General features: G+C 51.8%; 1 protein-coding gene across 2 annotated transcripts in view; it reads right to left on the bottom strand.

Moving 5' to 3' along the window:
• Positions 1-685: 685 nt before the first annotated feature.
• The window catches only part of VAV2 (vav guanine nucleotide exchange factor 2), a 149,080-nt gene continuing 126,213 nt past the window's right edge, over positions 686-23,552 (bottom strand). Inside the window, exons 9-28 of one of the 2 annotated variants that reach the window (XM_055805306.1) lie at positions 21,441-21,540; positions 20,017-20,112; positions 19,371-19,439; positions 16,565-16,651; positions 14,742-14,827; positions 14,351-14,483; positions 13,102-13,211; positions 12,398-12,499; positions 12,204-12,292; positions 11,474-11,490; positions 11,089-11,110; positions 9,670-9,797; positions 9,377-9,451; positions 8,716-8,768; positions 7,870-7,986; positions 7,675-7,762; positions 7,465-7,588; positions 6,390-6,476; positions 4,211-4,365; positions 686-3,542 (exon numbers count right to left, since the gene is read on the bottom strand). In XM_055805306.1, coding sequence (XP_055661281.1) covers positions 3,495-3,542; positions 4,211-4,365; positions 6,390-6,476; positions 7,465-7,588; positions 7,675-7,762; positions 7,870-7,986; positions 8,716-8,768; positions 9,377-9,451; positions 9,670-9,797; positions 11,089-11,110; positions 11,474-11,490; positions 12,204-12,292; positions 12,398-12,499; positions 13,102-13,211; positions 14,351-14,483; positions 14,742-14,827; positions 16,565-16,651; positions 19,371-19,439; positions 20,017-20,112; positions 21,441-21,540 — 1,786 coding nt within the window. In that variant the 3' untranslated portion in view covers positions 686-3,494. The remainder of the gene's footprint in view (positions 3,543-4,210; positions 4,366-6,389; positions 6,477-7,464; positions 7,589-7,674; positions 7,763-7,869; positions 7,987-8,715; positions 8,769-9,376; positions 9,452-9,669; positions 9,798-11,088; positions 11,111-11,473; positions 11,491-12,203; positions 12,293-12,397; positions 12,500-13,101; positions 13,212-14,350; positions 14,484-14,741; positions 14,828-16,564; positions 16,652-19,370; positions 19,440-20,016; positions 20,113-21,440; positions 21,541-23,552) is intronic. The other variant, XM_055805299.1, reaches the window with a different exon arrangement.

Below are 23,552 nucleotides of genomic sequence, written 5' to 3'. Positions count from 1 at the left end.
CCAAAGCAGCATCCCAAAGTGAGTGCCCAGCTCATGTCCTGCTTCTCTGGGTAAAACACCTCTCCTCCTTGCTATAGCTCCCTTCAGCTGACCCTGAGAAAGTTGAACTGAGAAGGAGAAAGCAGCGGGGATCCAACAGCAGAAAAAAATTAATATTCATAATTAAATGACACGGCAGCTCCCAGAGGCATCTCCGTGTCTCTGCTCTGGGGTAAAAACTCCAGCAATGCCTCAGGTATTTTATAAGTAAATGTGCAATTTCTTTTATTGCTCTGGAAAACGCTGCTGCATGCGGTGCCAAGTGGGATTCTGGAATATGATACCTGTGAGTGACTAAAAGCCATGGAAAACCATCCTCCTTCTCTCACTCCGCAGCGGTTCCGCTCAGGCACGGAGAGGAGCCCCAGGAAATCCACCCGGCAGGAGCGTGGGACAACTGCATGAGAGGCAGCTGCTCCAGGAACAAGAAGTAACCCAGCAGGGAAGTGGTCAAAGAGCCCTATCTGGCACCGCAGGAAGGACCTACTCTGAATTTTGGAAGGGAACATTCACAGTTCACAGCAGGAATCGAAAAGGCAAGCCACCCCTCCGTCCCCAGCGCAGCTGAAGGGGGTTTAGTGACAAGAAACCCGACACAAGCCTGAGCCTCTGGCACAGTAAAAACCATGGCTGGAAAAAAAAAACCTATCAGCAAAATTACACTTTATTTTTTCATTGTGGAATTTACTTTGATGTATTGTAACTTAAAAAGGTCTGGAAAAACCACATGCAAAAGGGTTTCTAAGTAGCAGCTAAAGTTTCTATTCCAGCATTACAAGCTACTCCAAATGATTTCCAAATTCCCAGCTATAAACTATTCCATAAACAAACAGTTTTATCTTTAACCCCCCTCCACCCCACCCCAGTTAGTGCAGTGCAAAGGAAAAACCCAAGGAATTTACATATTATTTTCCAACGTATCCCATTGCAATTTTGAATGATCTGCGATGAACTAAAATATATATACAACTTTCTCACCATCATAAAAAAACATTTCCCTTTCTTATTCACAGATATATATTGTGGCAAATGGCTGAATAATTACTTACAAACAAAACAATCTTTTTAACAAGTTTCTTACAACAGTAAACACAAGAAGGAGAGCTCTCTGGAGGGCAGATTTGGCAGGCCTGGGAGGGAGCGCAGGCAGCTGGGGATCCTTTTGGGGCATAAAGGAGAGACGGTGCCACAGTCCCCATGACGGAGGACGTGCTCTTCCAGAGGGGATACCCTTGCTGCCATACAAAATCGGCCACTTTAAGGAGGGTCATGTAAGGCTTTAGGATCTGAGGCATAACACGAGCCATTGTGAGTTTGTCTCGGGTGCGTGCGTCCCATCCACCCTGAACACACCCTCAGCCCCAGCAGCTACTGGCGTGGGAGCAGGACCCCTTGCACAGGAGAAGCAGGGCATGGCCAGCTCCCTGCTGCCTGCCCCCCGTGAGCGTACCCCGAGCCGGCAGTGGTTAGCACCAAACAGTACCTTAGGAAAGCCCCGAGCCCCTCTGTGTCCCCATCACCTCTCCAAGTGAAACCCCCCGTGGGCATCTGCCCCCGCCAGACCCCAGCGACACCCACCCCACTCCCCACACGGCACTGAAAGCGGCGGCAATCGCAGGGCTCCAGGAGGAATGGGCAGCAAAGTAGGATGGCTCTGGGCTTGTCACTGAGCAACATTTAATTTCCAGGTTAACATCTTCCCGCTTTCCTGGAGAGCCCAAATCTCTTCCATTGATTATCCCGAGCAGGGCACTGCGGCTCCCTTTGCGGCAAGGCTTCGGAGCAGCCGTGGCACCCCTGTGCCAGGGACCGAGGGCATCAGCACCGCTCACCCACCCAACGCTGGCATCTCCCAGACCTGTGCCAGCGCGATGCTGAGAGCTGACACCGGGAACACGGTGTTCCAAGGCAGGACCAGGGGAACAACGTCCAGGCATGGAAGTACCAGTTCGAGATGTCACTTATCAGAGAGGCTGGAGGGCACCTCTTGGGGCTCAGATATCGGACAGAGGGATGTTCTTCCCTGTCACACGCTCGCACAAATAATTTGTTCACATCTGCGCTTTGGATGGAAACTCCAGAGCTGGGAAAGCAAAGCTAGTACCCGGCAGAAGATGATGGCTGTGATTTCCACCCGGCAGCTCTGCCTACCAACCACAGGGGCTGCACTTTGGAAGGACCAGACTCGGACAGACGGTGCTTGGGACACAGCGGCAACGCCAACACAGAGAGACCTTTACTTGACAGCAGCAGTAGAAACAGCCTGTGGGAGGAAGAGAGGGCGCAATGCTCACAGCCCCCAAAAGTGCACACAGCTGGGGAAGAAGAGATGCTTTCACAACTCAGTGGGAGAAACCGAGTTGATACCATAGCCCTTACTCCTGTGGGTTCACCGCCCTGAGCTCAGTGAGGTGGGATGGTGTCACGGCTGCAAGAAAAATCAGCCTGGCTCGGAGAGGTCCTTCCCACAACAGGACCAAGCTGGGAGCGAGGGCAGGACAGAGCCACGGATGTATGCTCCTCAGTGTGTACCTGGTGCCTTAGTGGCCTCCAAACCCCTTGTGTGGCAAAGCACATCTCCAGTCCTGCAATGTGCCAAGCCCTCCAGCTCACCAGTGGGACCAGTCTGCTCCCCAGGCTGCCCCTCTGCCCACAGCAAGGCTGGTGGGACTGATGGTGGTTGTAGGGAAAACTGGCTTGGGATGCCAAAGCGGGTCTTTCCCCTCCTGTCTGACCTGGAGGTCCACTTCCAGCCAAAGTGTGATGGTGAAAACATGCTGGTTTCACAGTTGGCATCCTTCAGAGACAAGCAACAGCTCTTTCCTCTTCCTGGGTCAGGTGCCCCCGCTCTGTCCCCTCACCCCGGCTGCAGCATGATGCTGCTGGGCGCTGCTGCACGGCTGCCAGGGAGACTGCTGAAATCCTGACCTGGGGGACCCACTCCGGCGGCGTGGCAGGGGGGCCGCGTCGTCTCCTCGGGGCTGAGTCGCTCCCTCCCCTTAGAAACTCCCAAATTCTCACCTTGGCGCACCCAGGCACCAGCCCAGGTGCCAACCTTCAGCCACCCTCCCACCACCATCACCACGGTGGCTTTTAAAACACCTTTACTAAAAGGGCTTTGGACCCCATCCTCGGGTGGGCACCACACAGAGTCTCTCAGCTCTGTCCATACAGGGAAGAGCGGCTTTCCCGGGACTTTTCTGCAGCTGCTACACGAACGTCATCCCACGGACCATCAATCTTCTATACATGTAAGAGAAGCGAGGCCGGCGGCAGCCCCGATGCGCGCACACACACACTGTACAGAGGAACGGGTTGCTAAAGAGTCTGCGAGAGCAGTCCCGGGAGGCGCCCGGCCGCGTCCCACCAGGAGCCGCGGGCACTGGGACAAGTGTGCACGGTCTGCAGCAGCTCGCTCTGGGCTCTTGACAACTTTCCATCACACATCCCCGCAGTCATTGCACCCCCTCCTCTTCCACATACGTCGAGGGAAACCAGCCAACCTGTTGGAGAAGCGGAGAGTGAGATGGAGACTAGGGAGCTCAAGGGATGTGCTGTCCCATCACCCGGATTATCTCCCTGCCACCAGGGGCTGTTCCCTCTGAGCCGTCTGGATGGTGCTGGATGTGCCCACATCCCGGTGCACGACGACGGTGATGGCGGTGCAGTCATTACCCTAATTTGCAATGGAGCTACCAACTACACATTGCCTCGGATACATGAGTTATCTGTAATATATAAGGGATCAGGGCATGAAGAATCTGTCCCCAGTGATATAAATTCTGTGGGACACCAGGTCAAGCCACCAGCCTGCTGCTTTTCCCCCAGGACGCTGAGCCTTTCATCTGCAGAGCCACTTGTGCATAAATTCCCCAGGTTTAAGGAAGAGCAGAGCAGGCCATCCCCCGCGCTGGCGTGCCCATCTGCCCACCGCACGCTCCCACCTGCCTGCACGCACTGGGCACGGCATGTCACTGTCACACAGCACCAACGGCAGCACAGCGGTGGCTCTCACGAGATTGCAGCCTACCCACCAGCCAGAAAAAGGGAGCGGGATGTGTACCCCTGCCCTTTGCTGTCCTGGCAACATGCTGCGTTCCAGCTGGGCAGCTTGGGAGTGGGGAGGACCATGTGCTGCAGAAACGGGGCAGGACATTATCGATACACTCACTCTTCCGTTGGTTTCCCCTTTCCACCATCCCTGGTCCCCGCCAATCCTGCTGTAGATCTTCACCACATCACCCTCTCGCAGGGAGAGCTCCCGCATGTCCCGCGCTGCGAAGTTGTATCGTGCCACCGCCGTCCCTATGACCCGTGGGGTGAACACTGCGAGGGGACAAAGCAGAGGGTGTCGGGAGCTGCCCCACCACACGGGACTGGCCGAAGCCTGGGGAAAGCTTGGTGAGGTTCAACCTGGGTTTTCCACTGCAGTGCTGGCTCCCATTGCATCCGAATTGCTCAGCCCCGCACAGACTGGGCCGGTCAGGGTTAAACTGGATTCCTGCTGGGCTTTAAAGAGCTCTGTGGGCTTGGGAAGACCTTCTCTGCTGACCAGGAGAGCCCAAGAGGGGCTTGGTGGGGATGGCTGGGGTGAAGGGCACTTTTGTGAGAAGGTGGCAAAGTAAAAGATTTCACAGGAATACACAATCATTAACAACAAAATAATGGGAAAATCCTGTTCTGCTATCAATGTCAGATCTGGCTGCTGCACCTCAGCAAAAGATTTCACAAATCAACTTGTATTTAAACTACTTCAAAAACCGAGTCACTGGGATTGGATCCTCCTAGAGATGCTGAGCAAAACCTGCGTGTTTTGCCATAAAGAGGAACAAGCTGTTAACCTGGTACCCTCCCGGCTCCTGCCCCTGCCAGGGAGCAGCCAGGGCCCTTGGAAACTTGGCCCCATTACAGACCAGAAGGTGCAGAAGCACCCTGAAAACCCTAACGCTGACCAACAGCTTATGAGAAGCCCTGTGAGCCAGCCTGGGACCTGACCGCCGGTGGCACCGGCACTGCCCAGCCCCATGGATCTCCATCACTTCAGGCAGGGGATGCTCGGGGAGGCACAAGGAGGAGCAGCAGTGAGGGAGGAAGGGCAGGGGCAGTGCTCGGCTTCCCTGCCCCAGTGACTGGGCAGCGGGAAGGAGGGCTGGACAGCAATGGTGGGAGGGATGGGATGGACACAGGAGGAGAAAAACACACCTCCTCTGAAGTCTGCAGAAAAACGCCACCCTGAAGGGACACTGTGTTTTGCTGAAGCTATTCTTTTTGTCCCAGGACTTTCAAGGATTCATTTCAATTTTAAAAGTTTGCAAACCAAGGTTGAACTAAGTTTGAGGAAAAGCTTTGCCCAGGTTTTCAGCTCTCAAAATGGAAGGAGATGAGGATGGCGATGGAGACGGTCCAGACACACAACGTGCAATCACTGAAGGGCTCGTCCGTCCTCGCCAGGCCGGAGAACGGAGCGAGAATCACGGCAGCTTTGAACTCTTTCATCAGGAGCTTGTTCAGAGCCCACTGCTACACAAATCGCTTTCTGCAATACTTTCTATGCAGTTAAAGCATCCCAAATTCCCAGAATTATGTTCTAATACCTTGAATAGTTAAGTGTTCCTCCCAAACACGGCACTAAGGAAAGCACGTGGGGTTTTGCTGATGATTTTCCCTGTCCAGCCTAAAGAAAATACTGAAAGGTAAAAGCTTAAACAGGAAGAAATGAACTGGCACGGTTTTGCCCTGATCCCTGCCGAACAGGGAGGAAGACACCAGCCTGTAACGCATTTGATCAATGGAGTTCAAAGGCCAGAGCACTGCTGCACTCTCTGCAGGAAGCCTGAGCCCCAAAACACATTTGGCACCGTAGGATCCCCCCCGCCTCCTCAGCAAGGGTCTCCTGGGCAGCCTCAGATACCAGAGCTCAAAAACTGCCGGACATTGAGATGTTCTCCTTGTACAGCAAGGAGAAACAGTCTGGAAGACGGTGTGATGCCAATGCTCGTTCGGTGAAACACACGGGATTAGCAGGTCAAGCTTGAAGTACATCATGAGATCCCAATGCGCTAGATTCACTTTTTCATTAATTTTAGCCCCCTTGCTCAAATAGCGACAACTCCATCTTCTCCCTGCCTTGATTTTGGCGAGAGGGGGGAGTGTGTTTGGCTTCCAGCCAAGCCATGGTTCATTATTTCCAGGCTGTGCCCCAGGGCAGCACCAGGGACCCCCTGAACTGCCTGTGAGTGATGGAGGGACAGTGGGGACCCCACAGGTCCCGCCACTGATGGCTTTCAAGCTGGGGATGCTGCAGCCTGGGGAAGGTGGCAGGTCTCTCCACTGGGGAGAGGCGCTGGTACCTGACCAGAAGGGACTGGAGGAGCTCTGAGAAGAAAAGTTGAGGCCCTGAGGACTGAGAAAAGAAAAGTTGTAGGAAGCGCAGGAGGCTGCAAAGAGGTTAGAGAGAAACAGAAAGAGGCAGAACACGCATTAAAAAGGAAATTAAAAAAAATATTATAATGCACAATGCTTTAAAAGGTGACGGAGAAACGTGGGGCAAAGCATGCAGAAGGGCTTGCACAGGGGCTTGGAGCTGGTGGCAGGTCCAACCACAGCCCCACAGCCAGTGTAGGGGCTCACAAGTCATCCTAGAGTTGTATTTCATGATAAGGGATACTTAATCAACTTTTAAAAACTATCTTCCTTTGGTACTCTTTTTTAAATACACCATGGAAAAAGGTTTTTTTTAAAATGCATTTTCCCCCACAAAGCCATTTCTGCACTCAGGCTTTTAGACAAAATGGAACGTTTTGCACTAATGCACCTTTTGCTTTCCATTTGTTTTGATATTTTATTTATTTATTTTTTATTTTAGGCACAGACTTACCGTTCCTCCCATCACCTCCATTAAAGGAGTCCCACTGGGATTCAAACCATCACAAGTCACACTGGAACTGCATCCATTAACACACATGCACAAAAACTCACACGGCCAGGGAAGACACGAGACATCCCGCTAACAGAGCATCACACCTCTGCTCACTACCCGCAGGAGGATGGGCTGCCCCTGCAGCCACGGCTCCTGTTCTGGCAGGACCAGGGGGTGGCAAACCACCCCTGAGCACAGGGTGCAAAACCACAGGAGGGAAAACCAGCCTCCCCCAGCAAAAAGCTCTCTCTGGGAGGCTGCATCCGCTCCATGGAACTGCACAAGCTGAGAGGAGCAGTGCCAGCCAGCCCCAGCTTGGCCGAACCCCTCTGTTCCCCACCATCTCCTGTAAGACCCATCCTCAAAATGCCACCAGCCAAGCAGGAGACTTCTCAAGCCCTACAGCAAAGCCATAAATCCCTTGGTCCAGATGGTGCTCCGACACCTTGCTGAAAGGGTGAGATTTTCCATCACAAGTTTCAGGACACCCGCTCGCTGGGTTTTACCTGGAGAGCGGGTGAAGGTCCTGGAGGTAGAGCGCTCCCGAGACTTATAGGGGTATTTCAGCGTTGTGTCCAGCTGCTTGAAGCTCTCCTTCAGCGAGTGGCTCTGGTAGTATTCGACCAGCTCCTGGCAAGGATGGACAGGCACCCAGCTGTCTCCACCGTCCTCTGCATGACTTGCAGGGACAGCGTGCACACTCTACAAAAACCTACCAGCAGGCTTTCAAACTTCTTGGCTTCTGTGATGTGAATCCAGTTGTCCTTCTCCACCACCTTGATGTGCTTCACCTCCTCGTTGAACCTGTGAACGGCAGCAAAGGCACTCAAGGAAACACAGCCACAGGCTCCAGCCCCATCTCATCCTCCATGAGCAAGTGATACTAAATTACTACATGAAGTATTACTCACTTAATACTGATGGCAAAGCGCTCGGCCTCAGCCGGCCGCTCCCGGATCAGGTAGGTGCCACTGACGTGAGACTTGAGCAGGTTGTCTGTCTGCTGCCGCTCCATGTTCCCCGCGAACCTGAGCCCAGAGGCTAATTAATTAATTAACTAAAAGTGCAAGTGCATCTTTAAAATAGGCGTACTTCAGACAAAAAGATACATCTTTTTTTAAAGGCATGAAGGTTGAGAAGGCAAATCGAGAAACAGGGCTCATCCAAAACTTCATGAGCACAAAGGAACGTGTCCCAAGATACGCAAGAAGCTGCTGAGCTGCTGCACAGGGAGGGTGGGCGATGCAGAGTGCAACCTCTTCCCTTTGAAGGGTCTTGCACCTAGAAAATCCCACTAACTGGGAATCGGTCCCCAGGTAAACAAGGCTTCAGCAAGAGCTAGGGAGCGGGATAATTTAGACTCACGGATTTGCAAACCTGGCTGGAGCTGGAGGAAAGGAGCAGGAGGCAAGCTAAGTGCAGCCTCTCCCACCAAGGCAGGAGTTGCTTCCTTCCACCCAAAAAAGTTTTCTGGGAACAAAACCCACAGAAAATGGGAAGAGAAACCAGCACCTCTCCTTATGCCTCTGACCCTCTCCACAAGTGAAGAAACCCACACCGATGCTGCGAGGGTTGCACCAGGTTTCAACACCCAAATGCCCCATGGCCACATGGGATACATAGGTGGGATACAAAGCATTGCTCACCTGCATTCATAATTCATTATTACAGTGGATTCCCGATCATTTAACAATTAAAAGGTAAGGGCGATGTATCTTTACAGCCACAGGCAGGTCGTGCCCAACAGGGCGACTCACCACGGGTACGCCGTGTAGTCTATCTCCCGCGAGGGCGGCCGGCTGTTGGGAGGCTGCAAAGAGAGCATTGCTTATTGCTGAGGAGCCGGCATCTCATCGGGCTGGAGATCACATGCGAGATGCTCCTCCAGCGGGAGGGTTTTCATCTGCCAAGCTGTTTCTGAATTATTGGCTTGGGCGAGGGAGGGCAGTGTTGCAGCTGAGCATTGCTGCCTCAGCCTCCCAGCTGTGATAAGCATGCTGCATTTTTTTTTCATTTACCTGAACATTTTTTAATTGGGAAGCGGCTGACAGCATTACAAAACACAGTAACAAAATAAAAGTGTATTTTTCCCATACTGTGCCCGATCCTCAAGTACTCTGCTCCTGAGTCAGCCCCACCGAAGAGGAACAGAGCCCCGACCTGGTCACACCAACCCCAGCCTTGGGAACAGGGCTGACACCAGCCTGACCAGACACTGGCAACCATGGGATGATGGATCCACTTCCCTGCTAAGCCAGCCACAGTAAAAGGCCTCATTCAAGGGCCAGGACGTACTGGAGGGACCAAGATCTCAAGCAGAAGGCTGAGAAGCACGACAGGCACCAGGGGAGCAGCATCTCCCGTGACAGCCCCCAGCACCCACCCCAGTGCTCCCACCTCCATCTCTGTGGCACTTACCCTTGCATCCACGGGGCAGGGCTTTACTGACGAGCTGGGAAAATAACCCGATTTCTTCGTCTGCAGCAGCCGCCCCTGCAAAGCCAAGCCAGGTATCAGACTGGGATATGCACAGGGGAGCAATGCTTTTGCCGTGCAGGGATGGGGACAGGTGCCAAACTTCCTCGCAGACCCCCCAGCTCCCAAACCTAGGCGTATGCCCGCACTCCAGGAAAGCCCACAAATAAAAGGGACAATGCAGAAGTCACTGGTTTAAAGCGTCCTGGGAAACTGCCCAGGGGAATCACTCTCACCTCCCACCACGGCGAGTCGGGGTCCCCCCTCAGCAGCTCAATCACATCCCCAATTTGAAATGTCAGCACCGGCTTCCCAGGGGGAGCTGGGTTTCCGTGGTAATTCTGAACCGCCACCATTTTAGGACCTGGGAGAGAAGCAAAACAGTTTCATCACCTAGTCCCTGTTAAGCAAAACCAAAACAAAAACACCCCTCCCGAAGCCTGTTGTTCCTTATCCTGTGAACCACACATCTAATGGCACCAGCAGGCAGGACTGGGGGGCAGAAACCATGGAAGCAGAAAGGGACGGTGCCCACAGCAAACAGTCCTGGCTCCCATAGTTACATGTGAGTTTAGACCGAGTTCCCTGAGCAAAATTAAACCCATGAAGGACCGAGCCAAGCCAAAGCTCCGACCCCCAGCCCTGCACCTGGACTTGAACCCTGCCATGGCAGACTGGCTCTTGTTAGGCGATGCCCGGCCAGCACCAAACCCCGCCGGGTTCAGCGGTGACATCCGTGATTGCAAAAGGGACCAGTGAACACTTGGCTTGCACGGAGTTTCAGCTGGACCTGGGACCCAAACGCCCCTGAAGCTCTCAGTCGAAGTCCAGCTGTCTTGCTAACAACTGCACTTTAAATAAGCTTCCCCAGCTGCACTAAAACCACAGTGTTTATCTTCAGAATGTTTCCCCACCTCTGCCTCTCCCTGCCCAGCGAGAGCACTCTGTCTTTTTTTTTTTTTTTTCCTTAACCACCAATTTGATTCAGGTTTCTTTTGCCAGGCTTGGCTTGCTTTCATCAGAAAAAGCACAAAAACAAATTGTTCCCTCTCCTTCGAGCCAGAGCATGGGCAGGGCAGGCCCAGCACTCCTCTAAGCTGGTTTTAAATCAAAAGAAAAGAAAAAAATATTGTGGTAACCATCACGACTAAGGGCCCCACCAGAGGGCAGCGGCTGGAGCCGCACATCCCTGCAGCACCAGGCAGGGAGATGCTCCCCATCACCACCAACCCTCCCTGTCAGGACGCGCCTGGTCTGCTCTGAAGGACCATGTGGCACAAGGAAATTCGCCGGGCTCTCCTCGACTACTGGTGGGGTGTGAAGAAGCTTTTCTCACACGGCAGAGCAGGCCAGGGGCACGAAGGCACCCAAAGGAGCGATGCGGTGCTGGAGCTGCAGCGGGCAAGGGCTGAGCCTGGGCATGAGCTGGGTCTTTCCGCACGGGGACCTGCTGCTCCAGGGAACAGGGATGGAGAGACCTCGGCTCCCCATCGCTTGCCGTGAGGGCTGCGCAGGACCCTTCTGCAGCTCCTAATGCTCCTTTCTGGTTTCAGAAAGCGCCTCCCCCTCCCACATGCTCAATATTAGGGACACCTGCAGCCACAAGCAGAATGCTTATCCCTACTTGCCCTCCTGCAATACAGTAATGCCCTTACCAGGTCCAGCACCCAGTGAATCCTGCAAAGAGAGAGGAAAAAGTCTCCATGAGAACACAGTGGTCTCAGCTCTCTCCATGAACACCCGCCTGAAGCCACCAGGATGAGAAACCCTCTCCCAAAACCACCCCAGTACTTCCCAGCCCACGGTGCTCGCCCCAGCTGGGTGCTGACACCTCCCGAGGGCTGTGGTGCTGCACAAACCAGGCCAGTTTTGGGCTGGAGAAGCCGCCATCGGTCTCTAGTCCTACCCCCCAGATTGCTGGGACTCCCCCAAGGATGGCACTGGCTTTTCCCACAAGCTGCCTGCACCCAGACCGGGCAAGGATACAGGCTCTGCCCAAGGCAGAGGGGGATGCGGGAAAAGGGCCAGCAAACAATGTACCTGGTCTGCCGAAGAACCTGCAAGAGATTGGTAAAATACGTGGTTAATTTAACAGGCAACAAACCCCACTTTCTGTTTCTCTTGATGCTGTGGGTATCAATAACCCAGCACCAGTGTTCAACTTGATGGAGGAAGCACAAAGCTGGGGTCACTCAGGTCATCGCTCTGCACTGGGTGGGAAGACCCGGGGAGGGACTTGAGCCAGACAAGGACATTTTCTCACTTGCACAAAGTTCCGTGCTTTTGTTCCTTCCTCCCTCCACTCCCCACCCAAAACCTCCCCGAAGCCACCCTGTGACAGTCCCTGCAATGACCAGCTCCAGGTCAGCTCAATTTAGACCAAGAACATCAGTTTCTGCTGTACTATGGGGTGTCTGGGACCCCGAGACGAGGTCTCTCCTCATCAGAAATGCAATCCCACTTGCCCTAACCATCATCTTCTGATAAAGAACTCATCATCGCTCTTAAACACCCTCCCAGCACACGGGCTGGGCACACCCCACATGGTACCACGGAGCTGCTGCCATCCTGACACACGTGGGATCCAACTCTTGGCTTCAGTAGGCGGTTGGTGGATTGGTTGGTTGGGTTTTTAAACCACCAGCCAACATGAATTACAGCCGTTGAGGTGGCTGGGAGCGTATTTAGATTTTGTTATGCATTAACAAACATCAGTGCTTTACAGAGCCACCTCCTCGGTGCAAGCTGCTCGTGATGTGACAGAACTCACCGATCTTGCAGGGAGGAATGATCTCCAAGCACTCCTTATGAGCACCCGCTCCACATTTGGGGCAAAGATAGCCTTGGTAGAAGGTTCCTCTGCACAAAGAAAGAGGTCAGAGAGTCCTAATTCAGCCTCAACTTTTGAGATTTTCTATCCGTATTTTAATGCAGATGCAGAAAAGCTGGAAGGATGCTGCTCACCTGAGGAACATCCTGCAGGCTTTGCAGTTGGTAGTCTTTTCAAATGTGTACATCTGAAAGTTATGGTGATTTGCATTGGCTTTCTCTGGCTTTATGTTGGACCTAAGGAAAAGGACCAGGGGGTTTATCAACCTGTCCCTACGAGCCACGTGACCTGTCACAGCAGCTGCTGTTTAAATTTCAGTCAACGCTGTTTGCATTTCAGTCAACGCTGTTTGCATTTCAAGTTTGGAAACCACATGGACAGATATGAAATCAAGTGTGAAAGGAGACTCGGGGCTTGACTGGGCGGAGAGAGGATTTTGCCCATCAACCTTCGCCTGGGAGAATGTTCACGGATTTGGCCCTTGCCCGAGTCAATCAACAGCCCAGACCAGCCAGCACAGGGCCAATCCTGCTCAGCTCAGGACCGGCTCCCTGCAGAAGCAGCCCTCCCCCTGCAGCGCCTTCCTCCAGCCCCAGCGCAGTGCTCCATGCACGGCCAGACACCATGGCAAGGTGGCATCAGAGGTGCACCACCCACGCTTTGGGGCAGATGCTCAGGGTAGGGGATCTCATGCTGGACCCAAGCTCCTTTGGCACAGGGACCCACCCACAGGACTTCCCCACCACGGGCTTTGCTATCAGAGCTGCTCTCCAGTGACCGGCTGGCCCAAGGCACTGCTCCCCCGCGCTTGGCACGGCATGCCAGGGCTCATGCTCACATGGCCATTTCAAACTGCTCCATCCACTTCCTCTTCATTTCCTCCGTCTTGCAGAAGAACTGGAAGCCCTGCTTCCCCTGAAGGTGAATTAGGTAGAAGCCGTATGACCACTGCAAGAGAAAACGAGAGCACTGGTCAGACTGCTGCGCTCCCAGCACCTGAGCAGCAAAACACACCGCATGTCTATTCAGGCATCTTAATAACTGCTCCCAGCGCCTGCCCTGTCCCCTCTGAAGGGCTGCTGAACCTTTGCAAAGGTAACAGCAGGGAAGGAGGAAGAAGAGCTCCGTGTTTCTCTAACACACTGCAACTAACGATGCTTGAATCAGCCTGGCACTATATGGCCAAATAGGATTTTATGGTGGCAGATGAGAGAACCCAGATTTTTCTGCTCCAGTGGATCCTCCCCAGCCATTATACTTCTCCCTGACAGCAACTGACAGCCCAGGAGGAACATCTGACCTGCCCACTGCACATATGTTCTGCCTGTCTCATTGCAACATTGCACAGAAAAACACGACAGAAAATTGTGTGCTTTGCTTACCATTTTTCCATGAGACTAGAAAGCATAGGAGAGGCAAAGTGGAAATATATTTCATTAAAACACAAAGCTAGCAGCATTTCTTCAGCATCCAAGTGGCAAAATCAGCTATTCTTACCCCAGCATCACTTATCCCATCCATACAATACCTCTCCTCATTGCATGTAAAGGGATTAAGCTAATGAGTCTCTGCTAAACCCATAGCTGGGAGGTTTTTCCTTCATGGCTGCAGGCTAAGCCTCAAACCACCAGCAACATTATGTTTCTTCAGTGGCAACCGTGCTCCGAGCACCAATTTGGCAGGCTGGTTGGCAATGCTCACACTGCCCTTCCAGGCTCCTCCACCCCATGACTCCTGGGAGCGAGAGCATCCGCACGGACCCTCCCTCCCTGCCCTCCTCTCCGCCCCACCTGACCCGCCGGTCCCTCACAAGCAAGCAGGAAGCAGCTTCCCCTCTCCTACCCCCAGTCATCCCAGCCTCTTCAGGGATGTTTTGCAAGGATAGAATTCAAGGATCAAGCCCAGCCTCCCGTTAATAAACATTTCCCAATGCTCTGTAAGGCTGCCCTGAAAGCTGAGCATTTATTTTCCAGCTTTTTTGCAAGCTCTGTTTCTATTTTAAAAGGTTAATGGGAACGTACTACCCAAGGAGTGGCTGAAACAGGTCCAAAACGCTCTCCGGCAGAGCTAATCCCTGGTTCACCTACCTTCTTAATGTCCTTGTTATTCATAGGGTCATCAGTCATCTTGTGGAAGAGCAGCTCAATAATTTCTTTCAGCTCATAATTGTATCCTTTCCTTTTGCAGACGATCACCACTTTATCAAATAAAAATAAATACCTGCCCCAAGCAAGCAAATAAACAAGGAACCCAGTTAAACATCTCAGGAAAGTCCTGGCTCCAGGGGAGGTGTTGGGAAAACTCTGTGCCGAGCATGCCAGCCAGCGCAGCTCGCTGCTCTAACCGAGCTGCAATTCCACTCTGATGGTGGTTCCTGTCGGTCCAACTCTAGGTGATAACTAAATAAATAAGCACAAGGGGAATCGCCAAATGAAGGCACGTTTAGTCTAGGAAAACTGGGCACCAGTGCTCGCTCACCTGTCCTGCTTCGTGTGGTTGACTATGGAGCGGACCTTCAGCTCGCCATCGATCTTCGGCCTCCCAAACTCCTCCAGCTTCACTTGCTGCGGAAAGCAAAGCAGGGCTGGGATGCGCGGGCGGGGATGGGACGGTGCTTTGGAGAGGTGGGAACCCCCGCCAGCCCTGCCTCCGGCTGCTGCAGCTCCTGGGAACAGCATCGCTCTCGCCAAGGGGAGCCTGGGCACCAGCACGGGAACAGGACCACGGGAGACCCGTGGAGCTCCAGCACCAGCACCCCAGGGCCAAGGCTCAGCAGTCAAAGCATTTTTGCAAGGTTTGGGATCCAAAAAGCAAAACCCCCGCAAAATAAGCTATGTTCCAAGGGTTTCTACAAAACCGGAACCAGAGCTCTTCCAGTTTTGATTCCCATCCTGAAGCAAGCCTGGAGATTTTGGGGAGGCTAGAACCCACCCCAAGGCTTTGCTCAGTTTGACATTCAGCTCTAAAGCCCTCGCAAACGTTGCTCGGGGCAGCTCGGCCGCCAAGCCACAGGCATCAGTCCCCTCACACAGTTCTTGCAGGAAAAAAAGTTAATATTCTGAAGCATCGCCACCAGTCAGGAAAATAAATATTTCACACAGCTGGGTGTACAGCCCGTAATTATTTCCTTGCCGTACCATGTGAGCTCTGCATACATCACACCGATCGCTCCACAATGTCCTGCAGGGTGCAATGAAAGGAAACCCCCAGCAGAACATCTGTGGGGTTGGTCTGCAGACAGCAGTGACCTCTTTGCTAACACTTCATCTCCCGCACGTCAGACCTGCTCTCTGGCTGCAGCAAGGAGGAGAAGTGGCTGCTTCATGCCCCCGTGACGTCCTCATTTTTAGGGAACGTGATGCCTGATTGTTTGCACCGATCAGGATTATCACGACTGCTTCAATCTAAACCTGTGAGCCGCAATGGCCCGTATCCCACTGGAGAATTTTTGCAGGTTTCTCTTGAAAATTAAGGACTTTGTCTCCATCTGTTAAATAACCATCAATTAAAAGTTCATTGTTTTCAAATGAAGACAAGGCTTCAAGCCCCCAAACCCAGGGGTGCTGGGAAGCCCTTGGGGTGGACAGCCCCCACCTCCGCCTCCATCAGCCCTTCTGAAGCATCTCAGGTGTCAGCCCCCAGATTGCATTTCCCCAGCGTAAAGCGTGACGGCAGAGCAGCTGCACCCAGGCCTCCCCTCCCACCCCCGGAAAATGTGGGAAAAAGCTCCTCAGCCTGAAGCTCTGCCACTGAATATTAAATTAATGGGCTTGTTCGAGGCTGAAGTGAGTGGTGGGTTGCACAGGTCAGCTGATGCACAGTAATGGGACCGAGTGCTTGATACCTCTGGAGTCTGCAGGATGAGATTCTCCTTAAAGTACATGGTTGAGATGCTGGGGATTAGGTGCATGTGCCCTTCTCCCCTGAAAGAAGCCTTGGTGCACTTTCAATTAACCTCTGCCCTCTTAACAGTGAAAGAAATCCTACTTTAAATAGCAGACACAGCTGACTTGGGGAATTCTTGGGTCCCCCTACACTAACAACATGAGAAAAAGTTGGAGAAACATTTTCCGTGTAACACCACCAAGAAAAGTCACCCTCCATCACAGCTCAATCAGTTCTGTAACGTAGCAATTACCTCTGGACCATCAGCAACAACCCTGTCAGCGACGAGGGAGTGTCTGAACACATGGGAATCTTTCTTGGGTAGCACATCAGCTTCAGCAGTAATTGCACAGAAAAAGCAGATATGTTAATAATAATCGAATTAAACTTGGGAGCAAGAGGATTTTCCAACTTACCAGATTTTCTATAGAGCTCTGAAATTCGCTTATTTTCTTTAAAGTCTCTTTGTCCCTCTTTACTTCATTTATGTACATGGCCAAATCCTTAAAAGAAAAGTAAATATTTATTTTTATTTTCCAGATTAAATTAGTACCTTACCCGAGCAGAAAGCCCATGACCCCAGCTCCCCAACGCCGCACTCCTCCGCCCTCAGAGCCATGCCAGCAGCAGCCCGGGCACAGTGAGCACAGGCTTTTTGGGCTTGCACTGCTGAATTTTTATATATAAATTGCCCTGCAATTTTTATAATTTCCCAGAAGAGGGCAATGCATGAATCCAGTGCAGCACAGCAAACCCGACCCATGGCTTTACCTGGTGAAAGCCGGGGTGAGCAGCCACGCATCCCCTGCCTTTGCACCTCTGCCTTGGCAGCATCCTTCCCTCTCAGCCTTCATCACCATAATTCCCTTCGTCCCCCCGGATACAAAAGCTGTGAGACAGTCTCTGGTGTCAAAACATCCATGTCTGGAAGTGACTGCTTTGGGCACCCGGCTGCACGCTGGCTGTGAACAGCACTTGACCTGGCTCTGTTCCACTTGCTTCCAGCTTGCTTCCCTGGGTGCTCCGGATTGCACCTGAGCCAGTGAGAGCGCTGGGATGCTCACCCTGTCCTTCCCAGGGACACTCCAAGATAGCACCCCCATCTCCAACACCTCTGGGCCTCCAACATCTCCCACCACACAAGGGCTATGTTATGAAACAAGGAGACAGCTGATGGAGCTTGTTCTGTCCTGAAAAATTCCAAATTTTAACCCATCAAAGAGAAAGAACCCTATCCCTTCCACCAAAATACTTCTTGCACTCTTCAGAGAGTATTTTCCATGCCCATTTGCTTCTTATCTGCTCCCTGCCTCCTTGTCTCAACAATAGCTCTTGTCAACTTGGATTAAATCTGAACATGGGATTTTTTAAGACTTCCCCTCCGGGTCAGACCTTCCTCAGCTTCCCAACATCAGAAGGGTTAATCACAAATGATGATCACAAATCTACGTGACAATACTTATAACATCACAAAACAGCCCAGGGATGGTTATGAAGAGTGACAAAACCAAAAGCCTTATGAAGCAGCATCCTCCCTCACGCCTGAGCCTTGAGCTCAGCTCTCTCCTGCTGAACAGGCCACCCCTCCACAAAGGGGAAACAAAATCCCAGGACCAAGCGTGACCTGAAACAGCACAGCAAGGTGCAAACTGGGCTGCAGGATGCAACTGGGAACCTGCCCCAACCAGCACCTGGGGGGCTCAGTTCTGCACATGCAGGTGGATGGTTGGTACCTGGGCCAAATACCCTCACACACAAGTTTTTGGGGCAAATCCTGCCCCTGCCTTATGCAAATGGGGCAAATTTTTGCAATTTTTGAGAAACCCTCTGCAAAATAAAGGGAGGTGAATCCTTTGGGGAAACATCGCTCTATTTACCCCTCCTGCACAGCGCTCGCCCCGGACAGCAGCAACGCCTGCTGCCTACCCGCACAGCAGACAGAAAGGCTGGATTTGCGATGAAAAACATTACTTGTAAGTTCAACCTTGGTTTACAGATCAATTAAAACCAAACTGCATGGCTTCCTATGTCCCTGCTGAGCCGGGTGTGCTCTGACCTGCACCCGCGCTCTCCCGGTGATGGGGCGATGAAACAGAGAAACCTCACTGATGGCTATTGGCAGCTCCCTGCAAAAATTGCTGAGCCTGCAGTGCAGCCGGAACATATATACCGTTATTTATTAGCAGCATCATCAGTGGGTGCCACGTTAGGAGGCCATAATCAGGGTTTAACAAGTGTCACCGGGTTCAGCGTTTGTTTGAGGCCACAGCGATGTGTTGTGCAGCGGTGGGCTGGGAACGCAACGTCCTTCAAACAACCTTAACTTTAAAGCAACCTACATATGGGCTTTAGATTGCCGGGCTTGCAGGGATAATAGCTGAAAAGGTCACCCAAGTTATGTAAGCGCTAGGAAATGCAGTGCTGTTACAAAAGCTGGGCTCGGAGGTAGAAAACAAAGTGACCTGAGAACGTGGGAGCAAGCCCAGGGATGAATCCTGCAATGCTCTCTGGAGGGAAAACCTGGAGCTAATGATTGGTCTCAAGTCAGATGCTGCTGACGATGGTCTCACAGTGTGAGAGTGCAGGGAGGGGGATGTATCCAAGTCAGAAAACATTTGGATAAATTTATTTTTTGTTGCTGATGGTTTTCCTGAGATCTTGGGGGCTTCAGCTGAAAGCTCACGAAAACTTTAAACAAAGGAAAATTTTGACACCAGCAGTTTTCATTTGTGCAGAGAACATTTTCGCCTTAATAAAAAAAATACTTGGATAAAAGGATTCCCAAGCAGCACCTGGATAACAGCGTACGGGCAATGCTCTGCACAAACACAGGCACAGGCTCCCGTTTCTGCAATACTTCCCAACTTGCTGATACATCTGGAGTTCCTCCAGATCCCTCCTAGCAAAAACAAGAGCCGAGTCTGGCACAGCCTCCCTACGCACAACAGTAATTAGTGAAAAGTCGTAACTTGTCAACAAATACCAGCTTCCCCAGCTGCTTAAGGAGGAAGATAACAGCGCTGACTACCGATCTGCTGCGAAGCAGTCACATCAAATGGCAATCGATATACACACATGTCCAAAAGGAGGAGATGGTGCCTTCCCTCAGGCTGTTATAAAGTTTTTCCATCTAAGTTTTTGTTTTCCAGAAGCAGAGGGGTCCCACGTTCCGTTGCACCCCAAGCCCAGCACAGCCCCACCATCGCTCTCATGCTCCTGTACCTGCATCGCCTCCAGAGCCTCCTTCAGCTGTTGCTTCTCTGGCCGATCTGAGGAATGGCTGAGCAGCTCCTGAAAAAAAAAATAAAAATAAAAGTAAGGAGCTTGGGGGTGCTACGAAAGCTGCCCACATGCTGCCTGCACCAAGCAGGTTATGACCTGCGGGCAATGGCTGCCTGCTGCCAGGGTGGTGGCAGGGATGCCGGGGTGGTGGCAGGGATGCCAAGGTGGTGGCAGGGACGCTGGGGTGGTGGCAGGGACGCCGGGGTGGTGGCAGGGATGTTGGGGCAGGCGACTGTGGCTGCAGCCGTAGGACAGGGAACATGCCAAGCGGCTGGTGCTCGAGAGATCTGTTACATGAAGTTGACGGGAGGAATTTCACACATAATCAGATTATATGCAAGCTTATTTTATATTCATTAACTGCCTCTTGTGGCTAACAAGTGCAGAATTACCCTAGGTCACCGTACTTTAAGAGATGGCACAAATATTATGTCGTGTTAAGTAGCTCTAGTAATTATTTCGTTTGAAGGAGGAACCCCCTCCCCTCACCCTGCATTTGGCAATGATTCACTCTGCACTGTAAAAGCCAAACGATGCTACAGTGAGGATGGCAGCTGGAGAGATGTGCCAACACTGAAACACTTACTTTTAACAGGAGGTGATATTTCAAAACTCTTTGCATTGGAACCACCAGCAGATCTTGCAATTTGAATTTCCCATCCTGAACCTTCAGCGTGCATTCCTATTAAAGAAATCAATAAATCAGCAGTGAAGCCACTGGGGGGAAACAAGGGCTTCCCCCCCAGAAAAACCCTCCAGTGTCCTGTGGCTCTTCAGTTTTGCCCCTGCACACTCAGTTCTGATGACCTCGTGGTCCCTGCCTGCACCCAGCCGGTGTCAGTGCTCCCACCACAGAGGTTATCACAGAATAAGACACAGGGGCTGGACCCTAATATACAGACATTCTCATGCAACTGAGCTCCTCCGGCTTAATGAGATACTGCTCATTAGGGGAGCACATGAATGCTCTCAGACCTCGGGAAATGTCAAATGAAACACATTAGCTTAACTCACCTCCTCGATGGCTCGAACTAACGCATTTTATTTGCGAGGGGCTGGGAGCAAGCACGCAGACTGATGCTGCGGCTTCGCTGATAAGCATTAAATCATTAAGATGAGCTAATGTGATCAAGGAAGTTTTGCAACAGTTACCTTTGCCCAGACCCATTTAGAGACGTGCCTCTGCTGTGCTGGCTGAGACCCCCTGCGTGCCCCCCCAAAGATGAGCTAACTGCCACAAGAGAGGGAGAAAAAGGAAAAGCATGGGAGCAACTGGATGCTACAGCCACTGGCTTTACGCAAGATCTGGAGAACGTGTTTTAAAGATTAAATGCAGTTTTATCCCTGAATTGGGTTGCTACTTTTGCACAGAAAATCAAAGAGTGTTTGCAGAAAATGAGGTAACGTGTGCAGACAGCCCAGCAAATTCAGATTAGCATCAAGAGCAAAGCGGGAATTAAAGCAGGGTAAAAACAGCAGCTCAAACAATGCATCCCTTCTGGGGCTCCTTTGATTTACTTAATATCTGCATCAGCCCCTATTTACACTAAGCCTTTACACTGGGGAATGAGGACAGAGGACTAATCCGGGCACTCGCCTGGGGACTTGGGTTCACCTCTGGCTGCCCTGATGCTGCGTGTCACCTTGGAAAGCCACGCAGCTCCTGCCTTGGGGATGCTCGGTGCCTGTGGGTCTCCCTGCACGCCTCAAAGAGGAATTTGTCCACAGCCAGTCCCACGCAAATAAAGTCACCTGGCTTGTTTTAACTTGGACAAACTCAGGGGAGGAAAGACAGGGAGCATGTATGGCAGGGAGATGAAGGGGCAAGCAGGTCTTCAGGACAAGATACCCCCCAGCTTTTCTCCCTCTCTGGGCAGCACAGACTCACGCCCACATCATTCCCTTCTCTTGCTAAATCAAACATTCCCAACACGCCATTCTCAGCTCCTTCCAAAACCCATGACAAGGGAGGTGGGCAGCACTTGGCTTTGGTGTTCCCTGCCCACTCACCTCCACCTTCTGCCTGACGTCCTCCCTGTTGGCCAGGAGGTGGTTGAGCGTGTTCTGGGCATACTCCATGTGGCTGCAGTACTTGCCGTAAATCAGCAGCCTGGAGAGGGGGGAAATCACAGATTTAATCGGAAACACTTGCTGGCAGTTATAACCTGTTATAAAAGATATATATATGCTTATATACAGTGAAAGGACAAGGAAAACAGCTATTCCCCTATATAACTGCTTAGAAAAAGCATTAACACTCTTTTACTGCGCGGCTTTTTAACATTTAAATCTTTTGAAGTTTCCAGAGCTGGAGCCCATGGGGGTGGATTTGGCTCATGATGAGCAGAAAGGGCCAAGTGGCCAGAAGAGCCTGTTTTCAGAGGTGATGGCTCATCTCTCCCCTCCCCAGCGGGATGCATTTAACCACCGCTTCCCAAGGGCTGTGCTGTCGGAGCACCGCTGTAACGAAGGGAAACCCAGGTCCACACTGACAGACTTTCCTAGAGCAGGTCACAAAGTGGCTCTACAAGAGGTACCTGCATCCCCGGTACAACGGCCCAAATAGGAAAAGAAACAAATCATAGGAAAAGCAAAAAGCTGGGGCCCCAGCCCTGCCCAAGCTGCCAGTCACCTCTGGCGCTCGCCTCTCCCGGGGAACGGCTCCAGCCCCAGCGAGGGTCTGCGGATTAATGAAACCGTGAGGAGGGGGCAGGTGCTGAACCCCTGCAATCCAACCCTACCTCGGCTGCAAGTCAGCTTGTTCTCGCAACTACACCACCACCATAAATCCTTGATGCCTCGACAGGCGCCATGCTGCCCCGACGGCCACCCGCCGGTTTTCTGGCTGCGCCGTATTAGCACTGGGGCTGGGGAATGCAGCAGAGCAGGGACGTGCTTCAAGACCAAATGACAACAAAAATCCGCTTCCTGAGAGCATTTCTGAAGGCAGCCCGCTCAAGCATCACGTATTCATCTCCCAAAAAGCCTTCATTTCCTGAGTCACCTCACAGCCCAAAATAAAACTGCCACCACCGTGGCTGATGTGTGCCCCTCTCTCCAAGGGTTTCTAGACATTTCACCAAGTAAGAAAGAAGGCAAGAAAATCTTGATTCTTCAGACATGCCCAGAATGGATATGGGTGATGATAATTTGCACCTCATCAGAAAATGAGAGGCTTCAAATCCCCTTAAAATCCAAGGACACATTTTAGAAAGCTCCTTGCAGGATGGGCCACGGGGACCTGGAGATCAAAAGACTGTGTAATTTGGGAAAAGAAGACTGTCACAGCCTTTGGAAACACAGTGAAGTTCTGTATAGACACCATGGGCTATAAATTTAAACACCGGACACAGTCAGAGCAGTTTTGCTCTGGATTCCCCCTTTTTCCTCCACTTTCCTCATTAATCCTTCATGACAGGTCTGGGCTGTCCTCCCCCTTCCTTGCCGTTCGCTGTATTGCTGCTGATAAGACACGTATTCCATCACAGGCTGCAACTCATCCGTTATTTCGGGACCTCATCTCTTGATGGAGACGATCTGGGAGCACCTGACCCGGTGTTGCTCTGTAAACGTGGGACTCTCGGACCCCGACGGGGAAGTGAATAGAGAGATTTATGGGAGCTGCAGTCCCCGGCGAAGCAGCAGCCAATACAGATTATTCTTCTGCCTTTTCCCCTTGACAACTTCTGAACGTGCACAATAATATCTACCTTGCCAGCACTTGGAGAGTTTCAAAGAGGCTTCAGGAGCATAAATTCAAACCTCTGGCTTTCAGAGAAAGAGATTTACAAACTATTTCCTTCTGAAAAAAAAAACAAAAAACCAACCAAAACCAAACCTGCAAAGCGGAGGAGCAATACATCATTTTGCCGGGATGTCTCTGAGGATGTGTAAAGAAGTGAGAGCTATTTGTCACAGATACAGCTGATGGAGGAAGGTCTTATACACAGGGACCAAGCAGGTGCTCTGGAGGTCCACATTCCCTTCTTGGTGGGTCTCCCCAGGTGAGCTCACTTTCTCCTTCTGCACCCCCATTTCCTTGCTGTAAAATGTGGTATCATTGTTTTTCCTGATGTAGGAAAGGACCATATTTAGATCAGGTTGCTCCAAACTCTTCATCCT

Source organism: Falco peregrinus, chromosome 1, assembly GCF_023634155.1.
Source record: "Falco peregrinus isolate bFalPer1 chromosome 1, bFalPer1.pri, whole genome shotgun sequence".
Taxonomy (NCBI): Eukaryota; Metazoa; Chordata; class Aves; order Falconiformes; family Falconidae; genus Falco; species Falco peregrinus.
Note: the sequence above shows the minus strand (reverse complement) of the source record. Positions and strands in the feature narration are given on the sequence as shown.